General features: G+C 46.8%; 1 protein-coding gene across 6 annotated transcripts; it reads left to right on the top strand.

Annotated features, from left to right (window-relative positions):
- The first annotated feature begins 3,095 nt into the window (after positions 1 to 3,095).
- Positions 3,096 to 12,928, top strand: GZF1 (GDNF inducible zinc finger protein 1). 6 transcript variants are annotated; one of them, XM_053574476.1, is made up of 7 exons: positions 3,208 to 3,965; positions 4,133 to 4,223; positions 5,415 to 6,792; positions 8,722 to 8,816; positions 10,759 to 10,926; positions 11,701 to 11,858; positions 12,208 to 12,928. In XM_053574476.1, the coding sequence occupies exons 3-7, from the start codon at positions 5,432 to 5,434 to the stop codon at positions 12,556 to 12,558; spliced, it is 2,133 nt and encodes a 710-aa protein (XP_053430451.1). In that variant the 5' UTR covers positions 3,208 to 3,965; positions 4,133 to 4,223; positions 5,415 to 5,431; the 3' UTR covers positions 12,559 to 12,928. The 6 variants fall into 6 exon arrangements, with proteins under 6 accessions (XP_053430450.1, XP_053430451.1, XP_053430452.1 ...); XM_053574475.1 differs by lacking the exons at positions 3,208 to 3,965; positions 4,133 to 4,223 and adding an exon at positions 3,096 to 3,195; XM_053574477.1 differs by lacking the exon at positions 4,133 to 4,223.
- The last annotated feature ends 2,590 nt before the right edge of the window (positions 12,929 to 15,518 follow it).

The following is a 15,518-nucleotide window of genomic DNA, read 5'->3' as shown; positions in this document are numbered from 1 at the left end:
CCACAGCACTCTACCAAGGGTAATAAAGTGAGACTCTGTCTAAAAAAAACAAAAAAACCCACAAATACCTCTTGTGTCAAAAGTAAGTCCCTCTCTTGGTTCAGTGTTGCCACTAACTAGGAGTATTCTACAGCAGATATATCAATGGTCCACACACCTACAGTCTTGCAGAGATGTAATCTAGTCTAACCGTACTTTGGTTTCCATCCTCCAAGCTCCAACCTCATTTCTGGAATTTGCCTACACTGCTGAGATTGAACCAGACAAATCGCCCTGAATGAGACAGGCAGCCAAGAGACACGAGGAAAAAGATTGCAAGACATTTCTGAAGAAATGCAGAAAGGATGCAAGGCTAGGATTTGAGGCTGGGTCTGCAGCACCAAATACGTAAAAATGGTGCAGCCTCATTAGTCTGTGGTCCAGGGATGGAAAAAGCAGACTGAGAGACTCTTTACCAAGTGTAATGTCTCTGGCAAAAACTGTAGTATGTGTAAGCACAGAAGTCACTGACAGAGAGCCAGCTCTTGGATGGGTGCCTAAAGGTCCAGATCAGAATGGCCCAGTGGAACCCAGCACAAAAACAGGAGTAGAGGTAGGTGGGAGTTGCCCCAGGGAGGGCACAACGGAGACACACTGGACAGAGTTGCCTTCCCTTTTGAGGAAGCCTGTTTAAGTCTCATGACTCAGCTCTCAGGTGGGGATGAAAATGCCAGCTCCAGGCCCCTGCCCCCAGGTGCGTCCAGCACCAGTAGCAATACCAACAGGAAAACTCAGGTGTAAAGGTGGCTAGAATGTCCTCTCCTCTACTAGACGGCCTGGGGGACAGAGATCCTCCTTGGCAAAGGCAGCCTGTGCAGAGGTGTCTGACAAGAGAGTGTCAAGTGTCTTGTCATCCGGGGGAGTGAAAAGAATACCACTCCCGGAGCAACGTCCTTCCTGTGATAAAGTGTGGTTTAAGTAGGCACATGTGTACCCACACCAATGAGAAGCCCTGGATATGTGGCTGTTGTCCTGCCAGTTTTGCAGAGTGGAACTCCTATCTCATACCATATACAAAACTTAACTTAGAACAAAGCATAGGAACACATCTTCATTACCCTGAATTAGGCAATATGACACCAAAAGCATAAGCAATAATAAAAAAAAAAATAGCTAAACTGGACTTCATCAAAATTTAAAAATCATGTGCTTCAAAGGTGCCAGCTCCCCACAGGTGTTTCCAGCACCAGTAGCAGCACTAACAATGATAGAAAATATTTAAAACCTACAGAATGACAGAAAGTATTTACAAATCAAGTATCAGATAAGGGGCTTTATCTGGAATATAAAAAGCTTTTAAAAATAAATAACAAGACAACCCAATTTAAAAATGGGCAAAAAAATCTGTATATAAATTTCTTCAAAAGAAACACACAAATGGCCAACCCTGAAGTATATAAAGATGCAGGTCACTTTTTCGTCATGTAAAGTAAATTCATAAAATAAAAAATGATTCTGAGCCTGCTGGAGCTACAGGTGAAAACTGCATCCATTTCAATTTCCTACATTCATGGAATACAGATATGAAGAGTCTGCCTAAGCAAAGATGATTATCACTATTCAATTTTCGAGTATTTATTAAGCACCTACTATGTGCAGGAACCTGGCTTCTACTGGGGAAATATAATTAATAAAAAGAATCTCCTAACCTAGAAATCGTCTCCACAGAGGTGGTCTTGCTATGCTGCCCAGGCTGGTCTTCACACAGGCCTCAGGTCATCCTCCCACCTCAGCCTCCTGAGCGGCTAGAACTGCTAGCACGCATTGCTGAATTGAATAAGTATTAAACCAGAATGTGATGACATCACAGGCAATTCACTAAGTAACAGATTGCAAGGTCAGAAAGCTCTCTTTTGTATATCCAAGCAGATACAATCTATTACATGTTTTCAAAATAAAATAACTAGTCCTCAAGTAGGAGAACTTACTAGTCTATTCATCCCACATACTTCATTCTACCTTTACCTGGTAATTGGGGTGATTACCAGTTCCAAAGGAGAAATAAACTCACATCTTTGACAGGCTATAGTTTTGCAATTGGAAGGAGGGGTCCATCGAAGTTAGGCTCTTAAACTGGAGACTGTCTACCTTCACCTTTCAGAGATGGCTCCCACGTTCCAGAGAGGTCTTAAAGAGAACAAAAAGGCCGAGTCTTTAAAAGAATTTATATACATTTCCAAGAGGTTGAAGTACTTAACAGTAATTACTGGTTTTATAAAATAAATGATCAGGGGAAAAAGGGAGAAAATCTCTCATATTCAGCAAAAAGGATTAAACCTCTTATTTTTAATTTGTATTTGTCCTTACAATCCCCAAACATGATCGATACTGCAAGTGTAATTCAAGGCGGGGATTTAATTAATACTGTGAAAGGACTGGTGCACATAGCAAGACTCCAACGCCAAGGGTTCAAAGATCTTAGGGCACAAACTGAATTTCCGCTCAAGAAGCGATGGATCTCTGGGGACGCTCCCTAACCGACAAACGACCACCTGCCTGGGCTGGGGAAATACTAAGCTGCGCGCGAAGATGCCCTGTAGCGCCAGGTCCCACACAGACGAGCAGCGCACCGCAGGCCAGGGCTCCGCAACCCTGGCCGCGGCCCAGTCGCCATGAAACGTGACTGCCCGCACTCACGCTTCCACCGTGGTCCGACTGGCGGCCGCGGTGCCTACGGATGCGGCTCGGGGTCATAAGCCTGCGCCGCTCCCAGCAAAATACAGCCTAAGGCAGTGAGCCGGCAGCCAGCTCCAGGGAGCGGCCGAGGCCCGGACTCCACAAAAAGGGGTCGCGCCGAGCAGCGCTCACGTGACCTTTGCGACCAGCCGCAGCCCCGGGTAGCGCGTCGCAGCGCGGACACCGCGGTCTCCAGCCCCGGCGCAGTCCTTGCCTCACGGCGGGTGACGCAATCCGACCGGAAGGCCGCAGCGCCGCGTACGTCAGATCGCGTAACTCCTCCAGAGTGGCCTGCGCAGCCTGGCGTGAGGGCTCAGGCCCTCCCGGGCCCCGCCAGCAGTAGGGCGGGGCGGGGAAGGGGCGGGGCCTGAGGCGGCCAATCGACGGTGCCCGCGTTGGGGCCGAGTCCCGCCCAGCCGGGCGGGCGGTTCCTACCGGCCTAGTGCAGCGGACGTCGGCGGCAGCCCGGCGGGCGGGGAGGTGAGTGCTCTCCCTGCAGGGCCCGGCCCGGCTCCTCGCCTCCCGCCTCCGCCTCCCGGTTGTCGGCGCGTGCTAACTGTTCCAAGGAGCGGCAGGCCTTGGGGTTGTGGGGACGGCCCTGGGCCCGAGGGACAGGCCAGATCCACGCGGCCCCGATGCCTGAGTCGGGGAGGCAGCACGTCCGGCAGAGGAGGGGCTTGACTCTAGTTGCAGCAGTTTGTTCTCATATCGCCTTTCGAGGGGCCGAAGGGGCCGGCGACCGCGAGGTGGCGGCCGCGGAGTCTCGGCCGGGCGGGGTGGCGCTGTCAGGGCCGGGGGGACGCCCGCAGCCTGGAGCCCGGCGGAGGCCGTGTCCCTGTGCTCTGCGGAGCTGCGGACAGCGGTTCCCGGGACCGCGAGGGCTGCCCGCGTTAGCGCAGGTGCTCAACGCGGAGAGACGTCCGCGAGGCCGGGGAAGGACAGTGGGGCACGCAGCTGTCACTTGGTGCAGATAGCTGTGGCCACGATCGGTGCCTTCTCTGGCAGCCAGGCAAAATAGGAAATCGTGCACTGAACCTGCTTTGTTGATGGCCTGAGACATCACTGCCTGGCTGCCTGCCTGTACGAGGCCCCTCGGCAGAGGCTCCAGGGAGTCGGGGCGGGTGGCTAGCGCTCACGTCAGGCTGAGAGCTCTGTAGCCGCCTCTTCCCGGGCTGGGACTCGGGTCACCGACTCCCCCACCCTCAGCGTACCTTGTATCTCACCGCGCCTGCTTGTGGACCCTTCTTCAGGTGACGTTGCTTCAGTCTCCAAGGGACTGGGTTTACAGCTGACCTCTCAAAGGGCAGGCCCCGTGTTTGAGGGGTCTTGTCTGTGGGAGCAGTATCATTTTGGGAGCTGGAGAAAGGGAGAGGGTGGGACTGGTTTTCAGGGAAAATAATCACAAGTTTTGCTCTAGACATATTGAATCTGAAATGACGTCTAAGATCTGGCTGAAGGAGACTGAAGGAAGGTGGATGCTTAGGGTGCGTGGAACTTGGAAGAGGAAGGTAGATTTCAGGAGCAGAGGTTGGGGGTGAACTTTGTTGCAGTTTGGCCAGGGCCGGGTTCCAACCCGCCACCCTTGGTATATGGGGCCTGTACCCTACTCACTGAGCCACAGGCGCCGCCCTGGGGGTGAATTTTGAAGATAAAGCACATACTCAGGGAGTCTGTGGAGAGAGTGGAGCCGGCAAAGCAGAAGAAATGACGATGGGGTGGGGGTATCACAGAGGCCCAGGTGGGTCTAGTGGAACCTGCATGCCCTCTGCATTGGGAGAAGGCAGGGGTAACCATGACCCTTTGCAATTGAAGAGTCTGAAGCCAGGGGTGTGGTGGAATGTTTGAGTTGAATCCAGAGTCTCACCAGGCCAGGCTCAAATCTGAGCCCAGCCACTTACTGTTACCTGGTTAGTTCCTCACTTGGGAAATGGGCATCTCACCTGCACCTGCACCTTCACCTGTGCGTGGGAAGCCGGATAACAAGTAGCCAGAGGTTTCAGGCTCAGCTGGGTGCACTTGCTGTGCTGCTCTACTGGGAACCTTGCAACAGCCTTCTCTGAGGAGGGAACAGGCTCAGAGAAGTTAGATTTTTCTTGCTCACATTAGCACAGCCTGTAAAAAACTGGAACCTGCATCCAGTAGAGTAACAGTAATTCAAAGTGTGCAGTGTTTGGACTGTGATAAATGGTGATGGAGTGTGAACTTCTTTCTTGGAAGTTTTCCTCATACAAAGTAGTTTTTTAGTTGGTTGTTTGTAAAAGCAGAAAGAATTTTCTAGGGGTTTTCAGTTTGCTCTGAGATGGTATTGGCCATGTGTTTCATCTTAATTATTTGGTCTCCTGATCAGAGAACTAAACATTATTGTTGCCATAAATTCTATTACAATTTTGAGGCTTATGTCTGTAAGCAAATTAGTGACCTTGATAAACAAATCACTGCTTTCATGTATTTAATCATTTATGTTTCTCATTGGAGCAAATCTTTGCAATATTCCATTTTTTCTTACAAATATTATGTTAGGGGAGTGCATCAGGAAATTCACTTCAGAAAACTGCTAAGAAGTACAATGTGGTCTGAGAAAAGCTAGGTTGTTAATGAGTTTATATCTTCTCAAAAACTGAAGTAATCCTCATAATTTTTACTCTTTTTATTTCTTTGGTTGCTCAGACATGAGATGATTCTTGTTTTTGTTTTCAAAGCTGTTTTTAGCAAGAAGATGGAAAGTGGTGCAGTTCTGCTGGAATCCAAATCTTCCCCATTGAACCTTCTGCATGAAATGCATGAGCTCCGGCTTCTTGGTCACTTGTGTGATGTGACGGTCAGTGTGGAATATCAGGGTGTCCGTGAAGACTTTGTGGCCCATAAAGCAGTGCTGGCAGCCACCAGCAAGTTTTTTAAGGAAATGTTCCTTAATGACCAGAGTGTGGATGGTGCTAGGACTAATGTCTACTTAAATGAAGTGCAGGTTGTTGACTTTGCTTCGTTTCTCGAGTTTGTCTACACTGCAAAGGTACAGGTAGAAGAAGACAGGGTGCAGCGAATGCTGGAAATGGCTGAAAAACTGAAATGTTTGGACTTATCAGAAACTTGTTTTCAGTTAAAGAAACAGATGCTGGAGTCTGTACTTTTGGAATTGCAAAGTTTCTCAGAGTCTCAGGAGGCGGAGGCAGGCAGTGGCTCCCAAGTCAGTGTTGCTTCGGGCTCAAGGGGCAGTGGGGGCACAGAGGGACTTCACTCCAACGGCCTGCTGGAGCCCTCGGCCTCCCCGGTGGAGAGAGTCAACAATGGAGTGTCATCAGATATGCCCAAGGAGAGGAAGCCCAAGGAGAAACTAGACAAGAAGAGAGAGGGAGTTAAGCCTCCTTACCCCAAAATCAGGAGAGCTAGTGGCAGGCTGGCTGGCAGGAAGGTCTTTGTGGAAATCCCTAAAAAGAAATACACAAGACGACTCCGGGAGCAGCAGGACAGTATAGAAGATGAGTTGGGAGACGACACGTGTCTTCAGGACCAAAGCTCTGATAGTGGCGGGGTGGACAGGGAGCCTGTTGAAAAAAATGAGGGGTGCTGTGCAGGAGCCCAGGTGAAGGAGGTGTTGCAAAAGGCAGGTGCGGAGGAGGAAGAGGAGGAGGAGGACGACGAAGAGGGAGAGAAGAAGAGGAGCAACTTCAAGTGCACCATCTGCGATAAGGCGTTTTTGTACGAGAAGAGCTTCCTGAAGCACAGCAGACACCACCACGGGGTAGCCACCGAGGTGGTGTACCGCTGCGACACGTGTAGCCAGACCTTTGCCAACCGCTGCAACCTGAAGAGCCACCAGCGCCACGTGCACAGCAGCGAACGCCACTTCCCGTGCGAGCTGTGCGGGAAGAAGTTCAAGCGCAAGAAGGATGTGAAGCGGCACGTGGTGCAGGTGCACGAGGGCGGCGGCGAGCGGCACCGCTGCGGGCAGTGCGGCAAGGGGCTGAGCTCCAAGACGGCGCTGCGGCTGCACGAGCGCACGCACACGGGCGACAGGCCCTACGCCTGCGAGTGTGGCGCCAAGTTCTCGCAGCCCTCAGCGCTCAAGACCCACATGAGGTACGGCCTCGCAGAGCTGCCCAGCTGCGGCCGCAGTGTGGCTGGCGTCTGGGCAGGGACTGTCTTCTACAAGAGAAATTGAGCTTGGTCTGGGATTTGGCTCTAGTGGCCCCGTCTCTAGGTGACTTACTAACTTGTCCCCTCCAAGTGTTGGGTGGCTGTTTCCAGACAGCTTCGAGCTCTTTCAAGGTAGAAGCTGTGAGAAATGGCTCTTCCTCCCCCACTCAGAAGCCGGCTAGTGTCCCTGGGCGGGGCCAGGTTAGACCCTCCCTTGTCCTCCTGGAGAGTGACCTAGTTCCTTCTGAGGCCTGGTTGGGGAGCTGCCGTGCTGCACAGAGGGCAGTGACAGTGCGGGCCCCACTGGGCCCACCTGCCTGAGCTGCGTGCGGGCCAGGCTGGCCCATCCTCAAGGTAACATTCACACTTCCTGCCATGCTTGAGGAAGAGTTGGGCCAGATTACTTTTATTTCTCTTCTCCTGGCTTCCTTTAGAACTTGGGTTCTGTGACCTTTTGTGTTCAAAATCCCATTGAAGATCTCAGTGAGATGCTATGGAGGGTTTTAGGATCTGTCTGTGGGCTTGGAAAATGTGCCATTCGGTAAGTGTAAACTCTGGAATCAGGATGGACAGTGTTTTGTTTGTTAAAATGTTTTGAACTGTAGGTGTGTGGTCAGTTTTAAAATAAGTTTTCTCATAGTTCCCAGTATTTACACTTAAAATTCCAACCGGTTCTCTAGTCTGACCGCAAACCCAGGCTGGTCTGTGGTGGCAGCATGGTGCTCATCATCTTTTACTCTAAAGTTGTTGAAGTACTTACTCTATGTAGTAAGTTAAAAATATTTAATTTAGGAAGTGCTCAGTAAACCATGATTAATTGCTACTTAACACTAGTTGGGAAATTAAATTGCTTATGCATACTCCTCAGAAAACAGATTTCTTCAGCATTTTGAGAACAGTTCTCTTTTCTAGGCTGGTCATATTAGGAAGTGACAGAAAAATGTTTGATCATGTAGCGCTTTGTCAGCAATGGGTCCTTAGGTATTTGAGGCTGATTACTCTGTGTGAGAAAGCTTTACAAATATTAGATGGTGTGCTTGAGTGTTTTAAATAATACAAAAAGGCATGGTCTCTGAATGTGCCTTACGGCTGTGGCCCCCATGCTCTGGTTGCCAACTGGTACCAGGCTGTGACCTGTTAGGAACCCGGCTGAGTGGGCAGGGAGCGTCATCTGTATTTACAGCTGCTCCCCATTATTCCCATCACTTGAGCTCTACATCCTATCAGCCCTCTCCTCTCCTCCCCACACCACACCCATCCCTGGTCCATAGAAAAGTTGAAAGTTGTCTTCTATAAAACTGGAAGTGGAAGACATTATTCTTAGTAAAGCATCACAAGAATGGAGAAGCATGAATCCTATGTACTCAATCTTGATATGAGGACAATTAATGACAATTAGGGTTATGGGGGGGGGAAGCAGAAAGAGGGATGGAGGGAGGGGGGGTGGGGCTTTAGTGTGTGTCACACTTTATGGGGGCAAGACATGATTGCAAGAGGGACTTTACCTAACAATTGCAATCAGTGTAACTGGCTTATTGTACCCTCAATGAATCCCCAACAATAAAAATAAATAAATAAATAAATAAATAAAAATAGAAAAACTAAAAAAAAAAAAAAACTGGTCCCTGGTGCCAAAAAGGCTGGAGACCACTGCCTCATAGCATAAACAGTGAGGTTCATAAGATGTAGAAGGTTCCGTGATTTCTGGGGAAACGTGCCCATTAGCATGCTCGTGTAGGGCCTTGGACCTGCTACATCAGTCATTCTCAGTAGGTCTCTTGGAATAAATGATTGCAGGATAGAGTGGAAATTGTACTGCAAAGTGAGCTTTGAAATACATCCGAAGTTATCACCTGCATGTTGTACTTTCAGAATTCATACAGGGGAAAAGCCTTTTGTCTGTGATGAATGTGGTGCAAGATTCACTCAGAACCACATGCTGATTTATCACAGAAGGTGTCATACAGGTAAATAATTCTGCTCTTGTGATTAAATGTCTTTCCTAGCTGTAGAAGGAAGGAAGCTGCAGTTCATTTTCTTCTTTTTTTTTTTTTTTTCTGAGACAGAGTCTCACTTGGTTGTCTGGGGTAGAGTGCTGTGGCATTACAGTTCACACCAACCTCAATCTTCTGGGCTCAAGTGATCCTCTTGCCTCAGCTTCCCCAGTAGCTGGGACTACAGGCATCTGTCATAACACCCAGCTTATTTTTCTATTTGTACTTTTATTTTTATTTATTTTTCTGAGACAGAATCTCACTTTGTCGCCCTTGGTAGAGTGCCGTAGTATCATAGCTCACAGCAACCTCAAACTCTTGGGCTCAAGTGATCCTCTCACCTCAGCTCCCAAGTAGCTGGGATTACAGGTGCCTGCTACAATGCCTGGCTATTTTTAGAGATGGAGGTCTCTGTCTTGCTCAGGCTGGTCTTGAACTTGTGAGCTTAGGCAATGTACCTGCCTTGGCCTCCCAGAATGCTGGGATCACAGGCGAGAGCCACCTTGCCGGCCTGCAGGTGATTAATATAGAAGTTGGCATCTGCTGAGGCGATGCATTTACAGCCATGCTATACCTTTTCCATCCAGTAAGGGAGCAAGAATGAACAAAAATACATCCATGCCCTCCAGTGCTCATGTGCATGTGGCCAGGACTTACATACCTATGGGCAATAGGATCTGGCTTACAGGTCTTAGATATTAGGAGGTATGAAACAGTCTCGGCCAAAAATTCCACTTCAAGAATCTCTCCTAGGCCTGTAATCCTAGCACTATGGGAGGCCAAGGCAGGTACATTGCCTGAGCTCACAAGTTCAAGACCAGCCTGAGCAAAAGTGAGATCCCCGTCTCTATTAAAAATAGAAAAACTGAGGCAAGAGGATCTCTTGAGCACAAGAGTTGGAGGTTGCTGTGAGCTATGACGCCATAGCACTGTACCTAGGGTAGCAGATTGGAACTCTGACTCTAAAAAAAACAAACAAACAAAAAAAAACTTGGCCACTTAGCCAGGCACAGTGGCTCACACCTGTAATCCCAGCACTCTAGGAGACTGAGGCAGGTGGAGTGCTTGAGCTTAGGAGTTTAAAACCAGCCTGAGCAAGTGAGACCCCGTCTCTACTAAAAATAGAAAAACAACTAGCTGGGTGTGGTAGTAGTCCCAGCTACTCAGGAGACTGAGGCAAGAGGATTGCTTGAGCCCAAGAGTACGAAGTTAATGTGAGGTATGATGCCATGGCACTCTACCCAGGTGTGAGATGAGTGAGACTCAATCTCAATCAGTCAATCAATAAAATAAAAATTGGTTACTTGATGAGAGTGTTAGTATGTTTTTATTTTATTAAAGGCAGTATTTTTATTTTGATGTTTGTGAAATTGGGGACACACCTAATAATTCAATGCCTGATTTATGAGATTAAGGACTTAAATTAGAAAAAAGTGAGACAGTATTTAAATGTTTCTCTTGTCCTTCAGTCCAATCAAGTTGATTGGAATTGCCACGCTAGACTAGTTACATGTATGTGTCCGTGTAAACTCCCTCGCCTTTGAAAAGGTAAAGATACATAGAAGTGCTCCTCTGAAAATAATCCATTCCTCCCAAGAAGAGTTGAGAAATTATTTTCTCATTTGGAATGACTAAATTTTTAAAATGTTAGCTAACTGAACAGAACCTCTTTGAATCTAGTCTAATGGGATTTTTCCTGGGATTTCCAAGGACATTTTACACCAACGTTCACCAAGTAGCAAGCACCTTACATGACTGAATGTTTTGTAATAGTTTTGACTAGAAATGTAAAATGCTGTCAGCCAAGGCACTTTTGAAGAGTTCGTGTGGTTTTTAGGAGTACACACCTACTCTTTCCATGTGCTTTTAATGCATGTATCATTCCTGACGTTGTTGTTTCATTTCCCCCGTGCAGGTGAAAGACCATTCATGTGTGAAACATGTGGCAAGAGTTTTGCTTCCAAGGAGTACTTGAAACACCACAACAGGGTCCATACTGGCTCCAAACCCTATAAGTGTGAAGTGTGTTTCCGGACTTTCGCCCAGCGGAATTCACTTTACCAGCATGCTAAAATCCACACAGGTATGGCTGGAATGCCCCAGGAAGAGAGTTCAGTTTCACAAGAAAAATACCTCAGGAGTTTTCACACTTACTAGAAAAGTATTTGAAAGGAAGCTTTAGGAGAAAATTTTGGCCAACTTTTTATAACATAATAGCATTTTTTAACTTTTGAACTTATTTCTGGCTCTGAGAAATTGAAAAGCATGCATGTGTACAAACAGGAGACAACCAAGTCCCATTGGTGCTTGGGGTTTTTATTATTACCCAGGGGATGAATGTTGGAATATGGATGTGGATATGTGAATATTTGAACATCTTCACAGTGTAAACAGGGATAATGATCTATATGTTAGTCTACACACATACGCACATACTTAGGACTTGCAATTTTGTCCTCCATCCTTGGAGGAGTCTGTAGGTGTAGTACACACGGCAGGCACAAGCCAGGGCCTTTTTTAGTCTAAGCCAGTGGTTCTCAACCTTCCTAATGCCACGACCCTTTAAGTAGCAATGAAAATAATTTTATGGTTGGGGCTCACCACAACAGGAGGAACTGTATTAAAGGGTCGCGACATTAGGAAGGTTGAGAACCACTAATCTATGACATAAACTGTTGGTATCATAAGGACATTAGATTTTTGCCTCTGTCAGTTGGCCCTTAAGTTGCTCCCAACACAGCTTATGTTGAAATGCCGAGGCTTCCAGAGGTTTGCAACATCATCATCCCAAGTGTATTCAGGATTAAACACAGGAGGTCAAATGAGACCCACCAGCAGTCTCCTCTCCCCGTCACAGGGGAGCGTCCCTACTGCTGTGACCAGTGTGGCAAACAGTTCACCCAGCTCAACGCCCTACAGCGCCACCATCGCATCCACACTGGGGAGAGGCCATTCATGTGCAATGCTTGTGGGCGCACGTTCACCGACAAGTCCACCCTCCGGCGGCACACCTCGGTAAGCAAAGGGGTGGTTTGTTCCAGAAAGAAAACCATTGGCCCTTAGACCCACAGAACCCCCAACAGAAACACCTGCTGCCATTCCACGAAGTAAGGAGACACCAGGTGTTTCCTGTTGAATGCATCCATACCAGGTGAATGCAGTGGAGAAGCAGGCCCCAAGGAAAGCACAACCCATGACAGATACTTTCCAACAGTGAGGGTCGGGGAGGCTGATACTTGACAGTCAACGGAAAGGGTTTCACTGCAGTGGAAGCCAAAATCAAGTTGAAGAGGGACTATTGCTTTAAAAGATGCACTTGTTCAGAGACACATTCGGTGACTTTTGTTTTGTGTTCAATTTATAGATACACGATAAGAATACTCCATGGAAGTCTTTCCTTGTCATTATAGATGGCTCACCCAAGAATGATGACGGGCACAAGACTGAACAGCCTGATGAAGACTACATGGCACCCAAACGCTCAGATAAATTGCTGTCTTTTGCAGAAAACAGCCATTTCCACAACCTGGCCACAGTCCAAGGCACTGTATCCACCATACATGAGAACAGTTCTGCAGACGCAGCCTGCAAATCAGACAACTCTGTAGTGTCCCAGGACACTCTGCTCACTACCACCATCAGCGAACTCAGTGAGCTGGCTCCACAGACAGACTCAGTGTCCACACAGCTGCACCCTCTGACCAACATGGAATAGAGCTGACGTTACTCGCCCGGCAGTTCCCATCTTGTTGGTCTTTGTGGGTAGATAGCTGTACTCAAGGTGATGTTGGGGCTAAGAAAAATAATTGTGAGCAAAGTTGGGGCAAGAATGGCTTCTGCAGATTTTCCTGAACTTCTGCGAACTTGCACAGCTTTCTCACAGCATTTTCAAAGCTTTCCCTGCACAGTTCTGATCTACATGATCTCGGCGACACATTACTGGCAAGACAGCACACATGACTTCACTTAATTCTGCCGTGGGCTGTGTGTGTCATTCATCCAATGCTTTTCTATCTCGATGTTTAGACAACTGCTCATTTCACTGCAGAGGACAAAGCATTGATGACCTCACGACCCTGCTGTGAATGGCCTTCCTGGTCTCTGATCTGCCTTACATTCCCACATGGGTTTCCTTCTCTGGTATTTTTCGACCAAGCTGAAAGAAAATTGGGGCCATGTATTTTCAGTTTTTCTCCCCTGTTTAATTGAAGCAAATTGGATTTGCTGCAGGGACTCTCAAATATTACTGAAGAGATGGATTTTTGCAGCCATCCCATCCCACCCCACCTTACGTGTAAGCACTAAAAAGGTTATGACAAATTGAAAAGTGCTTAATGTAATCTCTGCTCACAGCACATATACAGCTAGGAAATTTGTCATAAAAATCAACTTACTTTCATTCTTAAAAAAAATCAGATTAGGTAAAAGCTGTCCTACCAAAGAACCTAGCAAAGCAGTATAGTCTTTGCAAAGAAGTGTGAAAAATTAAGCTAGAGGCTGGAGCGCACTTTTAATAAGATTCGCAAAATGTGGTGATTGTGGTGAATCTTAGAACACAGAGTATTTTTGCCAGGTTTTTCTGACTTGATTTCTCTAATTTCCAGAACCTTGGACTTCCTCACTTCCCCACCAGAGATTGAAATCAAGAATTGCCACATGTTTATTTCCTTGGGAGCATGTGAGAATATAGCAGAAGGGACCAAAAGCCTCAGCACAGTTACCTCTGATTATGCCTTAAAGAGCTGACTGTGTCTTTGACCAGTAGCTTTGTCTCAAATGCTCCTTCGGCTGTTTCATGCAGGACTTAATTATTGCTAAAAAAAATTCACAACTGGACAAGTATGGTGGTTTATGCCTATAATCCCAAGGCTTTGGGAGGTGGAGGTGGGGAGGCAGCCAGGAGTTTGAGACTTGTCAGGGCAACATAGTAAGACCCCATCTCAATAGCCTGGCGTGGCAGCATACACTTACAGTGCCAGCTACTTGGGAGGCTGAGTTGGGAGGATTGCTGGAGTCTGGGGGCTCAAGCTGCAGTGAGGTATGACCAAGCCATTGTGCTCAGAATGTCTTTTAAAAAAGAAAATTCACAACAAAAAGACTATTCTGCTGCATTTGTTAAATGTGACATTGGTTCCAGGGCTTTGGGTATGTGCCTCATGCTTGTGAAACGCTTTGATTCACATGTAATCCTTAAACATCCTAATTAAAAAAAGAGAACCTTGAAGGAGAATTCCTTTTTTCAGTAGTTGCTTTTGTTCCCTTTGTTTTTGATAAATTTGCTGTGAAAAGAGTTTGATTTTCTAAGAGGAAGGTACTTTGCCACAATGCTCAGGGTGCTCCCCAGGGAGGACTCTTCCTGAGTGCCACTTAACTTGCAGCACGGAGACCACTGCAAGGTGTTTCAGGCACTCACCACACATCTCACACCTGCTCTTAAAGGTCACAATATCAAGTTATTTTAAATTCAGTTAAGAAAGTGTAATTGTATCCTAGTTGTGTTTATAGAACAAATAAATAGCAACTGTCACAGGGCCATTTTAATCTTGGTAAGAGGAGACTGAGCCTGCCCATCTAATGTACTATTTATGGAAAGAAGTCACTTGATGAGAAGGAATTTAAACAATAGATTATTTTGTTACCTACTAGAAAAATTCTTGTCTTGAATTTTTTTCTTTAGAAGTTCTAAAAAGATTGTTAGCATTAATAAATGTCTGCTTTGTAAAAGTAGTTGTGCCATTCTATTTCCATAATTGTAATTTAGGTTCTGCAGAAATAGGCTTCTCAATTAAAACAGGTAAAATATGCCTAATTGCATGAATAATGAAACTTAAAATCGGGGCCTTTAAGTCTTTATTTCCTGCATTCATAGGGTTAGTCCCCAGCAGTGGCCTCTTGGGGAGGGGACGGTGCCCTCTGCTTGAGCACATGCCGTGGCCATCAGGCGGAGTGCAGCACTGCCACTTTCTTCAGAAGGCTAAGTTGCCCACCAGAGACAACTACTACACACAAATCTCTTCCCCCCGTGCAGGAGCTGCTTACAGAGAACCTGTGGGCATCTCCTGGTGCCCCCCAAAGCACAGCAGAGTGGAGGGCCAGCCACCTGTGTCCAGCCCAGTGCTGCCACACTGCCGCTCCCAGAGCCTAACGAAGGTCATTTAGGTGACTTAGTGCCTGCCAACTGAGTGAAATATTTTCAGCCCAAACTCCAAAGGGCTCTGAAGCCTTTGGTTCTGTTATACTTTTGGTTGTATAGATTTTGAAAAAATGTGAATGGGAAGACCTTTATGAAAGATGATTTTAATGTGGTTTTGCTGTAGGTGATTATCTAAACAAATCCGAGTCTATGCTGTAATTTAATTTCAAACTGTTAAATAGCGAACCTTTTCACACCAGGTAAACATATTTCAGAAACTAGGCAGGTGCCTGTCCAATTACCTAAATACCATTGATGATATTCATGTAGTATAGTTGGTGAGAATGACCCCAAATTTGGCAATCATTTCTATCCAAAATGGGGGAAGAGAACAAGAGAAAGTATTTTATTTCACCTTAATCTCGCCAAACCCACCAGTACCTTTTCTAAACTCTTACATTTGCTGTGCCTACTTTGTGAAGAATCACAGAAATAATGAAAAGCAATACCTAGATAATTTTTTTCCCTTCTTAGTAAAAAGT

This window comes from Nycticebus coucang, chromosome 21 (assembly GCF_027406575.1).
Source record: "Nycticebus coucang isolate mNycCou1 chromosome 21, mNycCou1.pri, whole genome shotgun sequence".
NCBI classification, from domain to species: Eukaryota; Metazoa; Chordata; class Mammalia; order Primates; family Lorisidae; genus Nycticebus; species Nycticebus coucang.
This window is presented reverse-complemented; position numbering and strand designations above follow the sequence as displayed.

What these genes read in the sequence shown, in the direction of transcription:
- GZF1 (XM_053574474.1), top strand. Translation starts at nt 5,390, where the DNA reads ATGATTCTTGTTTTTGTTTTCAAAGCTGTTTTTAGCAAGAAGATGGAA. An exon ending in GCGCTCAAGACCCACATGAG is followed by an intron (nt 6,793 to 8,721) that starts GTACGGCCTCGC and finishes TTGTACTTTCAG; the next exon opens with AATTCATACAGGGGAAAAGC. An exon ending in CCCTCCGGCGGCACACCTCG is followed by an intron (nt 11,859 to 12,207) that starts GTAAGCAAAGGG and finishes TTCAATTTATAG; the next exon opens with ATACACGATAAGAATACTCC.